Raw genomic sequence first — 15,956 nt, forward strand, 5'->3', positions numbered from 1 at the left:
TTTCATTTTGACATCCAACGCTCTGTTTCTACCTGATGTTGTCTTCAACCGTGCAAAAAAAGACTAAGTATGAGTCCACTAGATTTACAAACGTACACCTGCAGTTTGAACTGACACGAGTGTGAGTCATTTTTTGGATTGTTGAATATTCCTTTAAAATCTGTGGAAATGAATAATGGACATTTATTTCTCCAGGGAAACTTGACTAAGCACACTTTTTAAGTAATATCATTATTTGCATTTCTAGTTCATCCACTAAAACAGCTGGGGGTTAAGTGCCTTGCTTAAGGGTGCTGTACATTAATGTTAGCTTTTGAGGGATGGAAGAGTAATATGTGTTCACAGCTCGCAGTTAATGGCTGATGTCAGACATTGTAGTTCACCATTACTGAAAAAACATTTACTTATTTTCAAAGTTGTATTATACGGAGACTCATTTCACAGAATTTTGCATGAGGGCATCTTCAGCACAACAGATTGTGTGACATTTTATGTGACTACACAGTGCAGCAGTCTGGTGCTTACTGGTAAATTTTATGGCAAGCTAACCACTTAAAGCTAACAACAACAAGCTGCATTTTATGAGAGCAGCCAGTGCATCAGAATAAGCTGCAGCTGCTGAACATGAAATGAGTTTTCTCACTCTGGCTCCATCTCCACAGTCCACAAAGACGACATTAGCGCTGAAGCATCACCCTTCACTGCAGATTTGATTAAATACCCCTGCACTGCTTTCAAGAAGCCACAAGAGGAGCTCAAAGTCAACTGGAGGTCTGCATTCGGGACTTCCACCCTTGTTTTCTCTGACTTGAGCAAGAAGCCAAAGCCTGTAAACTCCCCACTCTCCCCAGCCGACAGTCATTTGAATTCCTTGGCGGCAGAGCGAGGTTTATATAAATACAGCGTCTGCCAAGGGACAACAAGCCCCAATTATGCCTCTGGTGGCTGGCAGAGGCAAAGTGCCGAGCTCTCCAATGGGGAATCACTGGCCTCCTACAGTCACCCATCCAAGAAAATGAGAATTGATCACAGCCCCTTTCCCAGTAACAATGCTCAAAATGGAACCCCCAACTCACAGTGAGTGACTCTCTTGCTTGGCTATTCATGAATAAGTTTATAATAAGAGAAGTTTTTTGCAACTTCAGGGAGATAAGTGGGATAAAAAAGCATCTGACTGTGGAATTTTTAATGCAACATTGTTAAAAAAGCTCAGATTGATGAATAGCCGTAGGAATATACCATGCAAATACCACTGTTACCAACCCATCACCACACGGTTGAGGGGAGGTTGTTTGCTCACTAATAAGGGTTGATGTGACAGGTGTACTTGTGTTTTTATTTTCAATTTATTTCAAACTAATAAGACTGTTTCTTCACCTCTGTCAGTACACGCAAAATAGATGCGACAAGCCGCAGCTCCTCCATTTCTTCCAGTCCCAGTGCCCCATGTTGTGCATCCCATCGTCGTCCAGCAGTCCTCAGAGTGGTCCGCAAGGAGGGGGAGAATAAGGGACGGCAGTTCTACACCTGCTCGCTTCCCAGAGAGACCAAGTGTAACTTTTTTGAGGTAAAAATTATCTTTTACCTACAGCATTGTGTAGCCTGAAAAATTAATTACTTTAAATTATTATTTTTGTTATATTTCTTTGGTTTTAGCCTATCCACAAACATTGTTAGTATCAACTATAAAAGAATAAAAGTTTACAGCTAAGTTAATAAAACCTTATTTTCTGTGTCGCAGTGGGCTGACTTGCAATTCCCTTTTTGTCACCACGGGAAACGCTGTTTAATGAGGACGGTTCTAAAACTAGGACCTAACAATGGCCGGAATTTCTACACCTGCAGCTTTCAAAAGGGTAAACAGTGTGACTTTTTCCAGTGGGCAGACAATGGACCAGGGGTGTCCATCCTCCCTGGTTGTTAATGTGTTTTTGCAATGCATTACTTCCAAGTGAAACTTGCCAATGTGTTCTTATAGATAAATGGATATAGAGAGGGACCTGGTAACATTGAAATACACATATTGTCCTGAACCATGCATTTAATGGAGAATATCTACCAGCCGTATGACCTTGAGATCAAAAATATTTGCATTTTATTTGTATCCTCTCCTGTCAATGTCTGTCTTTTTAAGATGTACGTTTCAAAGTTATCACAAGAAAGTTATAAAGAATTTAAAAAAAACTTAAAGCAGCAACTATTGAAATTTCCAATGACATGTTTTTTTATTACATTTTATTTATGAATTAAAACCAGAATCATCAGCCTAAAAATACTGTATGGAGACTGTTATTTATGTATATAAAAGAGATGCACACAATCATACACCATTTAAAAGCAGTCAACAGATTTTAGTAGAGGTGTGTCTGACTCGGAGTTTGACACCATGTAGTGGAACTGGGAGAAGCCAGGGACTTTGTTACAGGCAGCACCTTCAAAGAGAAAAATATTACAATGTTACAGGTAAATGAAAATGTCCACTCCCTTCGCATTAAGGCCCCATTTAATGCTGGTATTAAAATGCTAATAAGATCATAACCCTCTTTATTACACCTGTTTATCTACATGCTGTAAATGTCTGCATTATATTCTGATCTAATTAATTGTACACACCATGTGACACCGTGACAACTAGGGCACCTTCATGAGTTTTATGGAGGAAGCAAAATAAATGGCATGGCACTTTAGCTGCCACACTGTTGTCATGAGAACAAAGCAATTACTAGGTTGAACAGATTGACTGGATGTTAAACTTCAGTTCAGAAGAACTTCAGTTCAGAAGACCTATTAATGCAGCGTTTTAGAAACTGGGGTCTTAACGAAGTTGACAAATTTACCTTTAATTTACCCAAATCTTTGATCTTCTAATTTCAATCCTTTTTTAGGGTGCACTGTACATGTTCTACACTGATCTCCTCAGGTTGTGTAAAAAGACCTCCTGAAAAACCTTTGAAATCAAATTCAAATATCCCAAAATTGCATCAACTTTGACTTACCCTTTTAAAGGCAGATGTTGTCCATGTTAAACAGCATCAGGCCTAATTTAAATGTAGATATTTTGTTGATGGTATTACCGTAGCAAGGCTATACAGGGGAAATTGTTTATACATAATTAGTACTGGATTATTTTTGGTTAAACCTTTTAGTTTAGTTTAGAGTTTTTCAAGTTTTAAAGTCTCAAACTACAATATAAGTGCAATATCCAAAAAATAAAAAAAACTGGGTGTCAAACAGTATTATAATAAAGTCCTGTAGTTCTGAAGAGATGCCCTGGCATACAAATCTTTGTTCTCCAGATTTAAGACAACTTGTTTGTTTGGTACAGACCCCAACAAATGTCACATTTTCAGGATTTTATATGGGGTTTTTTTCAGTAAAAATGACATTTGTGATAATTCCCACTCGCAATATCTGTCAAAATAATTTCAATATGATGTTTCTACCATATTGTGCAGCCCTATTCTGTAAGTATGCGTGACAACATTATAATGTTTTTAGTTCTGATTTTCTAATAATGACCATTTAAAAAGAAGCAGGAAACTGTTGAGATTACAGCAACCTGATTTATTTTAATACAGATATTTTATCTGGCCAGGCCTAAATGACACTGGATTGACTTAAATCAATTTTACATTTAAATAAAAAAAAATTCAGAACATTATTATGGAAATTTTTAGATGAATCTGAATCTTTTATAGAAAGTGAAAGCAAATGCAATTAAGAAAACAACAACATAAGACCACCCTTATGCATATACATTTGCTTGTCAGCACCTCTGCAGATGTGAGCGTGCGTCAGGTGTGTGCCTTTGGCAGTGGCAGAGCAGCCTGTAGTTGTGAACCTTGACACTCACCATAATGGCCTGTTGTGTTAGCACAGATGATGGCTCCAAAGAATTCCGAGTAATGCCTCTTGATTCTGGAAATGGCCGTCTTGCAGGCTGCCGAGGGATCTGCCCCGGCCCTCATCAGCTCCACGGCCAAGTAACTGTTGGCAGGATTACATGCAGTACACATGAGGCTAGCTAACGAGTGCTGTCAGGGCCACCAACCAGGATGATGATAGGGATGTGCTTGTGATTATGGTGTGGGATAAATCTGAAAATATGATTAGAAAATGTAATATTCCCACCCTCGCTCCGGGGTATGCAACAGAGTTGTGACACTAGGTGCTCACAAGTGTGTAAAATCAGCAAATGGGGAGTAATTTACCATCACAGCAATGTAAATGACTTGCTCTACACAGACACTATATGTGTGCCATCAACTCCACCAGCCTGAGGTCAAATGTATAAAACAAATGAGTGACACAATGTAATTTCCTAAAATGTACTTCTGTAAAAGTTTGGAATTTTCAAGTCGAAACTCAATTAATCAAAGTCAAATTCCTCAGTGAATACTTCTGACAGGCAGTGTACCATGTTAGGTGTTATTTTCCACACAAGATGGCAAACAAATTAGTTTGAGTAATTGAAATATTTAAATGCCTCCCATAACACTTGTGAAAAGGAAGATTCAGGATTTCTAGACTGGCAATTCTATGACTATTCCAACATAGAGGACAGATGTAGTTTTAAAACTGCCCATTGCTGCTACATTTGGACTTTGAAGTCCTTCAGAAGGCTTGTAACCACACGTATGTATCAGTGAAAATACCTGAACTGCTAGGGAAAATGTGGGCATGGAGAATGAATGATAAACATTCTACAGTCCACTAGTGGCAAGTTCTTCTTGAAAAATGCAACACCCCAGTAGTTGAAGAAAGTGACTCAGAAAACTATGATTGAAAAAGACGACCCTGAGGTGTGGTTGTGTGTGACTGTGAATGTAAAGCTGAGTGCAACTTAAAAAAAAACAACAAAAAAAACAGCATGTGTATGCGCCAAACTATCCTGGATAAATAAATATGTAAAAAAATAAAATAAAAAACCTTCTGAGACTGCCACATTCGCACAGCCTGGAAACAAACAGCAGCTTAAGTGAAATCTTGCCTCTTCTGTGGAATGTACAAATGACAGTTTTGGGGCAATGTAGTCACGCCTCCACTCTTTCTAATGCTATTGTTGCACTTGCAGCAAGAGGTTCATACCAGAAATTGGCTGTTTAAAAACTACATGTGTCACAGATGTCAATATTCTCTGAAACACAATTCTTCTGTCAAGGAAAAAACCATGTAACAGTCCTATTATTCAACAAGGTGGCCGGGAAATAAACCCTGGTGAGGGTGTGCGAAGGAGCTGAAATCCAGTCAACATGTCTCAGCAACGCTGTTAGAGAAGTTCTGATGGATGTTTCTTTATAATAGAAAATGGAAAATAAACCGTCTTTCACATTACTTGCATACTTCAGTGAATCCTCTCTTTTTAAGACAAATAAGAAAAAAATATGTAGGTGTGAAGATTCTTCACATTCCTTTTTAAATGTCCTATTTGATTACTTTGAGATCATTCTTTCATGCAGAGGAGCATCCAATGACTCAAGGTAACAATACAGGAAATGCATTTTGTAAAACTTAATAGGACTTTTTTTCTTATATAAAAAGGACAAAGGGTGAGGTACCTTGGCAGAAAGCGCATCATGACGTCGCCATCTCCAGTAGCAGCTGCAGCACCAGCTGAGCTATCTGCATAGGCCCCTGCTCCAACAATAGGAGAGTCCCCAACTCGACTGCAGGACAGGAATTTGATCAGGGTTTAAACATAGACCAACACCACATGTACTGTTTAAAGGTGGAGTACGCAATTCTAATCCAAAGAGGTTTTTGCTACTCTCCCCCGACTGGCTTACTGATTGATTGAGGTTCATAGTGCCTGTCCTTTTTCCCAAAATGTTTCTAAGGATAACCTCTCAAATGGTTCTGTGTATGTAGTTGCATTACGTGCTGTGTCGTCGTTTGCACTATATTATGGTATTTGTCATGGTACTGTGATACTGTAATGTGTCCAAAATCACATCCCCCACTGTGACACTCAGATTTGCAGCATCATCTCGTTCAGCATTGTAATTCATTATGGAACCTTTTGAACCAAACCCAAAACTGTTACATGGGGAAACAAAGCCCTGAACATAAATCTAAAGTACGTACAACGCAGTTATTGTTCTTTGGAGAGAGCTACTTAATAACAAAGTGTCCATATTTTACTTTAACAAAAAAAGTAATAAAACTTGAAGGAAAGCTTATTTTATAATGCAAATGTCTACATTTACATGATCTACATACCCTGGGACTTTGTGAGTTAGTCCATTGGTGGATGTACCAGCGGCCACATGCCCATCTTGGTCAAGAGCGATCATCCCTGGTGCAAAAACAAGTGGTATCAAAAAGTCAGCCATCATAAGGGTATCCTTGCAGTTCAATTCAAGACCCTGAGATTCCTGTTGAAGGTTTTTGTGAGCATAACAATATATTCCTAGCAGCTGCAGGCACCTTGATCAATACATAAGTCTAGCTCAGGCTACATTAAAAAGGGGCCAAGTAAGAATTTGTTTTAGGTTTGATCTTTTTGGACAGAAACCCAAATTTAAAACCTGTAGACTGAATTGTTTCCTGCTAACCTCTACTTCAGTGCTGTCTAACGTTCCTTTTGGGCACGCTATGTTTTAAGATATCTTTCTTATCCCCGTCTACTTTCAATGAAGTGCTTAAATACTAAACTGTATAAAAGTGCCTGAGGAGAGCTGACTTCACATTCTGTATTAACAGATAAAACCAACCTATGGTGTCGTGGGAGCGCGTATTAGCATGCTGTGCCCTCTTGTTCTGTCTCAGTGTCGCCCCCGGCTTGTAGGGTCCGCAGGACTTGGAAGGATCTGGAAACACATTCTTTTGACAGGAAAGAAAATATCACAGTTGGAATAATCAAGTTCAAAGATAATTGCATTATGCAAATGACATAAAAGCAAGGCACATTATAAATTGCAGGCATTTGCTGTGATGTAATGAATTAAAACAGCCAATAATTGTCCCTAATGATAAGCAGTAAGGAGTCTTGTTTGGGTTGGGATCTCTATAAAGACTAGTTTCCAGTGACTGAACCATCATATCCACAGAACATCCCAGTTTAAATTATTGCTGCAGTCAAAATGTGTCGTACAGAAGTCAAATATATTTTATTGAGACAGACAACCTACTGCACCTAGTGTCTAGTGTAGTTTGACAAAAAGTTTCACTGTCTCTCTACCTCAAGGCGTCTTCTCTGCTCTCATGACTGACTGAGTTTAGCAGCTTGACCTGCAGGGAGGTGTGAAAAGTTCATTCTCCTCTGAGTTCTGCTAAAAAAAATTCAGATTCACAGTGCAGCTGAACACTCATAAAACATGGAGCCATGAAAGGTAAATGTTGAATCAAAAGGTCTATGTTGAAACAAAAGGTATTTTCATACAGAATGTGTATCTGTATCAGCATTGCGTTTTTACAGAGCTCCTATCTTGCCATCAATAAACCAAAGTTTGGATCAACTAGCTTGCTTTATGAAAGTGGCTGTCCATTATTCATGAAGCAAAATCTCTTATATTCCCTTTCATGAAGGTGAGGGTAAACCCCTTGAAACCATTCACTAGTTATAAAAAAATTCAGGTACAGTTGTTCTCCTTTGACCTCGGCAACAATCGGACATGTTACAAAAAAATATAAAACTGTCCAATAGATTATACAATTTCTGGAAGTATTTAATGTTCATAATTCTCTCAGCTCTGTTTTGTGTCTTTTACTATGTCAGCATTTATAAGGGATGAGCAAGTATACTATCCGTATCCATACTCTGGACTAACCAGACGTTGTTGATATGGGTTGATCAGAAGATGCTGTATTTATTAGAAAACTAACAACCTCAGAATTGAACTTCAGCAATGTTTTTGATCACAACAATAATTGTTTAGAACTACTGTTATACTGTATACTACTATATACACTACAGTTTTGTTTTTTTTTCATAAAAGTGTATTTATTGTTTATTAGAAAACGGATATTGACACATTTCACTCTGATGATGCTCATCAAAAGCACATTATCCATGTCGGACACTCATTTCAGTAGAGTACTTGCTCAACCCTATATTATTATATAGCATTTTGTTAAATGCATTGTACTGCTAAATAATAATTATTATTAATACAATTTATTTGTTAATAATAATAAATATCAGCATCAATAGTAAAAGTAAAGTAAAACTCGGATGGTAGGAGTGATCAGCTTTGTCTCTCTTTCAGCTACTGTCGAGATGTCCTTGAACAAGGCACTTTAGTTTTGTAGTGAAATTGCTCAGTGGCCATCAGTAGAGGACTCATTGTAGTGGACAGCGTAAAGTGCAAAATGGTGTAAATCCAATCAATAGGACACTCCATACCGTCTCTGAAATGATAAAAGATGACTTAAAAGGAAAAAATAAATCCTATTCTGGAGATTCTGAGGCATTGTTGGGGAAGTGAACAGCTTAGATTTAAAAAACAGCAAAAGAAAACAGCGCTGTAGGGCATCACCTCTACCACAAAAGCTGACTTTTTTTTTTAAACTAGTTTAGTATGCCTGTCAATCCCCCTGCTTAATATCAATATTTTAGAAGCAGCACGCCTGTAGCCAACACCAGCAAGGAAAAATACACACTCTTATACACACACACACACCTTTCGATAATTAGGTTGGCAGTTGCCCTTCAGCCACTGTGAGAAAATGTTCATAGATTTGTTGGTAGTCAGGTCTTCTGCAACGAAGCCCATGTTTTCAGCAAACACTGAGGCTATAAAGAGAGAAGTAATACTTTCAGGTCAACTCACAGACTCTGGACCACACTGACCTTGGCTTATAAGAAAACAAAGGGTCACAAACAAAAGAGGAACTGGAGGCAATCTCATTTTATTTAGGCTCGTGGCTTTGGATTGGGGGGGGCTCTTGTTGCAGTAGTAGTGACCTTAACATTCCCATAAGAATGATGTTCAATTAAGACAAGTATTTGATTTCTCACACTGGAATAAAAAGTTTAATATTTGCCTTAAGTTTTCGTTCAAATTAAATTAAATCATTTACTGCTCTTGTGAAAAAGCGAAAGAACGCTCTTATATACGTTTCCTTTCTGGGAGCTTATCGTCACTAACTGTTGATGTTAGCGATCTTGGGGAAAAAAAACACACATTATATAAGAGCCTAAAATGGCCTTAATGTGACAAGTGCAAATTCAAATATCAAGGTCTCCCCATAAAACATAAGTCATTTCCAGAACTGCATTTAAAAAGGAACTTGGAGAAAGTGTTAGATATTGGTCAGAGAGTTTTCACACTAGGAACACCATGAATTCTTTTTTTGTACTTGTACTTTTGTGGACATTGATCCACACATACCCGACTCTCCTACTAGCATTGTATGGTAAGTTTGCTCCATTACAGCTCTCGCTACTCCAATGGCATTCTTGATTCTTCTCAGGTCTGCAACTGCACCCACCTCCATTGTATCCCTTGGTCACAAAGAATACAGAGGAAAAAACATTACTACTGGTTTACAGGGCACAAGTAGAATATGTTTAAAGGTTCCCCGTGGAGTTTTTGACCTCTAGTAAGCGCTATGGAGCCGTTTACGTGCACACAGGTGACGCAATGCCCATTCCTGCGAATAGGGTCACACAATTCCACTGATATACAGGTGGCGGTAATGTGCCGAGATACAGCAAAGTGCCAGTAAAAGAAAAAAGTGCTTTGCAAGGAAGGAAATACGTTGCCTTTGTTAGACCTTGAACACACACATTGGGTGTTTTGGTAACACTGAATGTGAACATAACGGTTTGTTTTGTTGTTTGTACAAAAGAAACTCCACAGGGAATCTTTAAAGAGGCCACATGTAATTGACCTAGTTTATAAACCAGTATTAGTGGCTAGTAAACTCCAACACCAGCTGCATGTCTGTAACACTGCCCCCACCCCCATAACCCCATGTCCCCTTCATTAACAGCTGGCCAGAGATTGATAGACATAGTTTCCATAACAAAGGTGATGGAGCAATTCAGAGCAAAGATGATAAAAACAGTCATGTTTTTCATTGTTTGTTTCAGTAGCAGTGTGTTTTCTAGGTATTATTGTGCCTCTTACATATTGTGGATGAGATTAGCTAATTAGCATAATGAATCAGACCCATACAATGCTATTCTGGCTGACATTACAGTCCCCAATGTTTTATATTTATGAATGAGCTAATATATACAGAACAAATTGAAACCCTGTACCCCTGTACAGTGTAATGCATTTTATTAGAAATGCATTCATATAATACATATTACATCTGTTAAACTTACTTTAGTTATTGAGTTTGTGAGTATTTAGTTTTTGAGGCTGTGGCTTGTGATGTAAGGTATTGATTGAGTTGAGTCAAATTCTCCCAGACAAAATCAAAATAAAGAAGTGAACATGCTTTAGAGTTTTTACAGAGCTAGTATTTCTTGCAGGGATGTTGTACAGGATTGCATTAAACTGTCCAGGTGTTTCGATTCTTGTGCTCAGTTGATAGCTACAGTATTTCTTATGCAGCTATATTGGATACTGTGTGGGAGAATATCCTCTCCCCACAATGTATTCATGACTGTGAAACCATAAGAAAGTCAATTTCCCTGCAAAATGGAAGGAGGAACATTCCATAGAGTAATAACTAACAGCTTGCTGCTTGCCTGTTGTCATGATCATGAGCTCACATTTGCCTCCCACGCTAACTTCTGAGTGTGTAAATGTTGTACTTAAGGACTTAATAACTGGCAATCTTTCAGATCCTAATGAGAATCTTAATTAGTGCTTTATTAAAGAACACAGGCTAAAGGTCAACCAGCTATGGCTGCAAGCATTAAAGGTGCAAAGACAGCACCACCACATAATGTAAGACAATATGTTGACAGCTGCAGGTGCCTAATTGGAATGGCCAACATCTAGGTCATTTTCACTGAAATATAGGTCATTTCTGATTCTAAAAGGTAGTCACAAATATTTTCCCCATTTCTACTTATTTCTTTAGAATATTCAGAACGAGAACATTGCTGGATCTTTACTGCTTCATTATGCTGCGTTTCAAGTATTTTTATTGCCCTTTCCTATTTTTACTTTTAGTAACAGTGCAGTTAGGTCCATAGTTTACCCGTTCATGATCATGGCATCCAGCGTGGTCTCTCCAGACTCATCTGGGCTCCCGCCATAGCCTACACTGCCATCACACTGCTCCATTTCACAACGGGCACAGCCACTCTCCACTGCATCCAACACTGATCCACCGGACTGCAGGGTACTCCATGCTACAGTGTGAAGCAGAACACAGTGAAACATTCAGTATATACTACATCACAGACGTTGTACCTGGCATGGTAAGTACACCCCCTCCCACCAGTCAAACGATATTACTGTGGATTTTCACCTCCACCTGGGGAAAAGCAGGTTACGGTCACCGTTTGACTCTCACAACTGGGAGAACTAAACACAATTTAACGTCCTGCTTTATAACTTTGACAGCTACTGTAAAATTATCTGATACCACAGAACACATTTTTGCTTGGGTTGAGTGTAACATCCAATAAATCTATCAAAGTAGGGTTAAAAAAGGTAGTCATTCTTGCTGAACAGCAAAGATCCCTGAACTCACCTGTGCTTTATTGGAGATTGTGGCTTTAAATAGAGTTAAATATGTAGGGTAAATAAATGAATCTATTTTCCTAGTCCAAATATCTGGGCAGATGAGTTAAAATTTCAGATGATGCGCAAGATGACCAGTACGATGGATTCCTAATAAACCGGGAAATGTAAGCTTACAAGCATTTGGTCACTTATCCCCCCAAGTGCCCATGGGGGATCAAAATACCAACTGGTAGCACTGTCACCAGCTTGCCACTAAATTCTCAGACCATTGCAGTGTTCAGCGGGATACTACCACAAATTCCTCCTCTTATCATTTATGATTTATCCATCTAAAACATCCTGTCCATGTGCCGTTTTTGGTAAGTGCTCTTGTCTCTGGATATAATTCTTTTTTTTATAAATCAAACTCAGCATTACAATCTTTTTCACTTAGGAAATGCAGCAGAATGGAAGAGGAGATTAGCCTGCTATTGTCAGATGCTTCTGTAAGCCCCCAAAGGAAAAGAGATCTGCATGGGCGGATCAATAGCAGTGGCTCACAGACTACACTTTTAAATATCTTAGCAGCAAAACAGATAGCTGGGTACGTTTTTCATTTTCATACCCACCTGGGGGAAAAGAAGGGCGGTACATCGGGTAAATTAAAAGGGTATGCATCAATCAAATGTTGAGATTTTTAAGTTAACTTGAATCACCTACAGGTTTGATGCGTCGCTTGAGATGTTTTGAACACCAGTTCTATCTTCTTCTCTCTTTTTTTTCATGTTAGCTGTGCACCTGGTTGGAAATCCACTTGACAGATAAGTCACAGGCAACGCTGAAATATTTTCAGTTTCAATTTGAACATGTCCAATGTATCATCCTGAAGGAAATCAAATAGAGTGGAGGCAGACCTGGCAATGGCAGTTATTAAGTCATGGTGGGTTCTGCCCATTTCCTCTCCCCATCTACGTCTCTGATCTTACACAGTTGTGCGGTTAAGCTGTAGTGAAGTCACAAGTATATAGCAAGAAGGAAAAAAAAAAGAATCACTTTATAATAGTCTGAGGGGGAAATACTGGAAATACGGGTTATGGAGCCTGCCAGGAATTGCACTTCACCACACATAAACTCACTCACACACACACACACACACACACACTCGCTCTCTGTCTCCTTTCATGATGGAAAATTGGTCATGGGGCTCAACATTTAAGTCTTAAATATATGACAAAATCAGACAAAGTAAACTGCAACTAAAATGACTTTCTTTATCATTCATCTGCTGATCAATCATTCATTGATTAATTGTTCGGCCTATGAAGTATCAGAAAACAGTGAAAAATCCCCTTTGCAATTTCCAAAAGCCCGAGGAGATGTCTTAAATGTTTTTTGTTTGACTGACAGTCCATAAACCCAAAGATGTTTCATAACAAATGACAGAGACATATGACAGCAGAGACACCAGAGAATAGCTGCCATATTATTGTTTGTTGTTTCTGCTCTTAACATTTTTAGAATTCTATCAGCAATTAAATGAAATTAAGCAAAAGAACCATAAATACAGAAAAACATCAGTGGCATTTATGCACTTCACTTTTCTACTGTTTAATTACCTTAGTTAATTAGTGTTTGTTTTTTGCCACCACAGGTCATCAGTGGCCAACCGAGTTGCCGTAGTTAGCTGCATGATGAGTCATCTAATGACAGTGTGTGTGCACAGCCACGACGTGCTTGCTACTAAAGTCATTTATAAAACTACAACTGCTGCTCTGCAACGAACAAGACCATTAGACATGTAGTTGTTCTTTGAGAACTGAAAGCAGACACGTATCAGACGATATGCTGGAATGACAAGTCACATCAGACTGTTGAGAGGAGGGCAGATAATATCCAACCTATTCTCTCAAAGCTTAAAATAACTGCTGGGTATGTTTACATGCATATAAAATGATGTGAACGACGTATTTGTTGCTCGACTGGGAGGCTCAATAACGAGCGCTGTGAGAAAGAAGAAAGACTTTATTCTGATACCTCCTTACAGAATACTTCTGAGACCATTAAACAGACAAGATACCATTGTGCAGAGGCACACCAATACGGCAATTAAACAGGTGACCTGACTACTGTTTTCATTTTCAAAGAAGAAGAGGAAGTACACACAGTGTTCAAAACATTAAAAATACATAAATAACCAGTGTAAGCAAATATTTATTTTGGGGCAGTGGTAGAATATTACCAAATATATATTATCAAATACTGTACTCAAGCCCAAATTTGAGGTATTTCCATTTCATGCAACTTTATACTTCTGCCTCACTACATTTCCGAGGCAAATATCTGTCAAACTTTTTACTCCACTACATTTATCTGAGCTTTAGTTACTTTTCAGAAATGTTTTATACCCTTCCTGTCCACTGAAAACCCTGTATTCCCAAATGTGTTGATTTTGAATGTTTCTGATAAACTGAAAGATGAAGTGTCGAGAAAATGATCCAACTTCCTAAACCAATAAAACCAACCAAAAAATAGCTGGAAAATGTCAGAAAGCTAAAAAAAAAAACAGGGCTGTTTTTCTGAACTCATTAAAAGTTGACTTTTACATAAACAACAATATAAATGAAACACCCAACAGCATATTGAGAGGTTAAAATTAGCTCCACCGTATACATCCACAGAAGTGATATTAATCTAAAAGCATCAGATATAATAGTGAAAGACTGACAGGGACCACGGAATTCTTTTACTTTTGATACTCCAACTAGGACTAAACTTTAATGATAATACTAATGGACGCTTCTAAACTTATTCTTGTAGTGGAGGATATTCCACATTGTGGTACTGTTACTAATGCCTATGTATAAGTTAAACCCTTCTGCTTTTTGGGCGCCATAACCCATTAGTGTGCAGATTTTGGGCACTGTGTCACACGATTGAACTCCAGACACAGTGAAAGTGTACAACCAGCACACAGTCCCGTACTGTATGTCCTACCTGCAGCAGTCGCATTCTTGAATGGCCACGTATTGATAACGAGAGGTAGCGATGTATGTCCAAGAGCAAACAGTAAGGCTAAACAGGTAGAAATCAGCAGCGACACAAACATTTTGTCCAAACAAAACGTTGCATGAACATCACAACGCCACACAGAGGACTGCTAGTCGTTATATCATATTCATTACTGTTTTTAACGCCAAATATTCCCGCGGACCGCCGAACCGAGCAGGTTGTCACCGCTAATATAATAAAGGAAAGGTCGCTGTAGAGAAAAGCTTCACTTTGGTTTATCGAAACGTTACATTTAAACTTCCTTGTTGTGTCCCGTGCTTAGTGGGCGGGTTCTTCATTAAAGGGGCAGTACAAGTATGAGTACGTTATACTTTATGATACAAATGAGATTTTAAAAATGAGGTTCCATACATAATACTTTATGTCGCAGTAGCCTATACCAGACTTTGTGGAAATTTGGGGAAACAATTGTGGGGAAATAACTTTATAATGCAATGCTGAACACTGAATAGTACTGACCTGAATGTAACTGAACCTTAATTAGTATCATTGGTATCACCTGGGTTTACAATGCTATTTCAACAAGGTCTATTATACAGAAAATGTGATGGAAATGGAAATGTTACAGGCTAATTTGGTACTGATAGGACAGGATTCACTTAAACAACAAGAGTCACCTAACCTACATCAGTGTTAGCCTATGATAATTAGAAGCATTGTGGTAAATGTCTTGCATTAAACTTACTCACATACCTTACACACATTAGCATGTTGTAACTGTCTGCTATGTATGCAGGCTAATGCTTGTTATTATGCTAATTTAAATGTTAAACGTCAGCATATTAACAGCTAATAGCTGTTATGCTAATTGGAGGACCACAGACTGTTGCGTTATGCTTTCCAGCCTGCAGTGGCAGAGCAGCGAATGGGCAAGAAAGAAATTCTGTATCATCTTGGATTTTACAGCAGCCATTTTGACATGTCATAGTGGGGATTACACAGGTTTAATTAATATCGTCAAGGATTTCATTCCATTTAGGTAGGCCGGTTGCAGTGTTAGGTTGCTTTGCCTGCTGGCTCATTGGTATGGCTTCCTGGGATACTTAAAGGAATTGAGCCATCATTAACTAAATTCATTTCACAAATGCTTTTCCTGCTATGAAAAGAAAAATGTCTGCTGTCAGAAGGTCTATTGACTCTGACAAGTTTTGCTTTATGTGGCTGACATTGACTTTTTTTCTCTCCTGTTAGATTGCTGAGAAGTTCACTTCCCCTCTGGTGAGTTTGTATTTTCAACATTCTTCCATTAAAGAACCTAAAAGCACTGTATACCTAAAATGAGTTGGGCGACTGGAAAGCATGTATTGTTCAAGT

General features: G+C 38.5%; 2 protein-coding genes across 2 annotated transcripts in view; one reads left to right on the forward strand and one right to left on the reverse strand.

The window, feature by feature from the left end:
• neil3 (nei-like DNA glycosylase 3) overlaps positions 1 to 2,078 on the forward strand; it is an 8,151-nt gene extending 6,073 nt beyond the window's left edge. The window contains exons 8-10 of the mRNA XM_035669613.1: positions 663 to 1,077; positions 1,387 to 1,567; positions 1,742 to 2,078. Coding sequence (XP_035525506.1) covers positions 663 to 1,077; positions 1,387 to 1,567; positions 1,742 to 1,924 — 779 coding nt within the window. The 3' untranslated portion in view covers positions 1,925 to 2,078. The remainder of the gene's footprint in view (positions 1 to 662; positions 1,078 to 1,386; positions 1,568 to 1,741) is intronic.
• A 122-nt stretch (positions 2,079 to 2,200) lies between these two features.
• On the reverse strand, positions 2,201 to 14,904 carry aga (aspartylglucosaminidase). Its single transcript, XM_035669614.1, has 9 exons — positions 14,568 to 14,904; positions 11,104 to 11,257; positions 9,333 to 9,445; positions 8,622 to 8,734; positions 6,714 to 6,822; positions 6,220 to 6,295; positions 5,559 to 5,666; positions 3,854 to 3,987; positions 2,201 to 2,432 (listed from the first exon to the last, which is right to left on the reverse strand). Exons 1-9 carry the CDS (start codon positions 14,677 to 14,679, stop codon positions 2,332 to 2,334), a joined length of 1,020 nt encoding a protein of 339 aa, XP_035525507.1. The 5' UTR covers positions 14,680 to 14,904; the 3' UTR covers positions 2,201 to 2,331.
• Positions 14,905 to 15,956: the final 1,052 nt, after the last annotated feature.

This window comes from Morone saxatilis, unplaced genomic scaffold (assembly GCF_004916995.1).
Source record: "Morone saxatilis isolate NCDOM2014 unplaced genomic scaffold, NCSU_SB_2.0 Contig22, whole genome shotgun sequence".
Taxonomy (NCBI): Eukaryota; Metazoa; Chordata; class Actinopteri; family Moronidae; genus Morone; species Morone saxatilis.